General features: G+C 44.6%; 1 protein-coding gene across 1 annotated transcript; it reads right to left on the reverse strand.

Moving 5' to 3' along the window:
* Positions 1 to 222: 222 nt before the first annotated feature.
* Positions 223 to 1,600, reverse strand: LOC308161732 (gap junction delta-2 protein; the record flags this gene model as incomplete). Its single annotated transcript, XM_080535794.1, has 2 exons — positions 223 to 1,063; positions 1,530 to 1,600. 2 exons carry the CDS (start codon positions 1,598 to 1,600, stop codon positions 223 to 225), a joined length of 912 nt encoding a protein of 303 aa, XP_080391920.1.

Genomic DNA, 1,600 nt, shown 5'->3' on the forward strand with positions numbered 1-1,600 from the left:
AACGTTACTAAAAAGTTGCATCAGTGCAATATAATAAATAAGTAAACAAACGTGTAATCCACGCTTGCCATTGAAGTCCGAAAAAGACGAAACAAATCAAAAATCTGCCCACTCTTTTAAGTCATGAGACGGATCAGACGTGAGGAGCTGTCCATCCCGTCCATCGTGGTTGAATCTTTACACAATGCACATTATTGTCCCATTTGCAACTCTCTCCAGGTGCTACACATAAGCAGAGTCACTGGATTGAGTGCGACCGAAATTAGGCACACTCATTCGGGGCAAGTCCTTGTTTCTGATTTCATAAATGGACTTCCGCCTCGCCTGCACTCCTCGCACGGCCGTTTTGATTTTCCTCCATCCCAGATGATTGAGTTCTGCCAGATTCAGCACCACACAAAACCCACTGACCGCGAACATGAAGACTAGAAACACGGTCTTCTCTGTTGGTCTGGAAACGTAGCACTCGACATCTTTTATGCAGGGGTATCGATCACATTCGTACACCGACGGGACGTTGAATCCGTACAAGAAATATTGACCCACTAAAAAGCCGATTTCCAGCGCGTTTCTGAAAACCACTTGAATGATGTAAAATCTCGAGATGCCCTCTTGTCGCCTCATTTTTGACTTAGTAGTTCTCATGGCTGAACTGGGGATCTCTTTGACTTCCAAACAGTCGGGTTCGGCTTCCTTGGTGGAGTTCTCTGTGTTCTGAAGTACTCCATTCACAATTGTGTTTTTAATCTTTTTGCTGTCGTCTCGTTTCATTGAATCATCCCTATCCAGCGATAGAAAGACAGTGGAGTATCGTCGCTCCTTTTGCTTGGCCGACTGATGCACCGAGTAGGTAATAAAACAAAGACTAGGGGTACAGACCATAATGATCTGAAAAACCCAATATCTAATGTGGGAGATTGGGAATGCCTTGTCGTAGCAAGCCTGGTTGCAGCCTGGCTGGAGGGTGTTGCAAACGAACATGGTCTGCTCATCATCATAGACGGTCTCGCCAACAATTGCGACGATTAGAATCCGGAAGATCACCACCACAGTTAGCAGGATCCTAAAAAACAAACAAACAAACAAACAAACAAACAAGCAGTGTATGAATATAGGGTCTGTTATGGTATGGACGTTAATTTAGTGCAAATGTATGCAGCGATGCTGGAGATTGGCACTGTCTAATAACCGAGCGCGTTTGGGAGCTGTCCAGTGCTGAATCCGAGCGCCGTGTTTGATAACGCTCTGTTGGCTTTCTGCACGGGTTTGAGATGCTTTGTGAATTATGTGTGTCAGTGCATGATTGCGATAGATATTTTCTTTTTGTGAATTATTTATTCCTCGATATCGTTTCACATGTTTGCTTGCGTTTATTTCGCCAACAGCCTACTTAAGTAGCCTAAGCAGACGATATTGCCCGGTCTCTGCTTCTGTTAGTACACGACACAAACACCGTTCTAGCTCCAACAGCTGGCATTAAAACATGCATTTCTTTAGTTATTGCAATTACAGTTGACTTGTTCTCTTACCTTCCTATCATAGTAGAGTGCTGCTGGACAGCAGCCTCCAGGAGCCTCTCTAGTATGGTCCATTCCCCCAT

Source organism: Nansenia antarctica (assembly GCF_963989245.1).
Source record: "Nansenia antarctica genome assembly, chromosome: 1".
Taxonomy (NCBI): Eukaryota; Metazoa; Chordata; class Actinopteri; order Argentiniformes; family Microstomatidae; genus Nansenia; species Nansenia antarctica.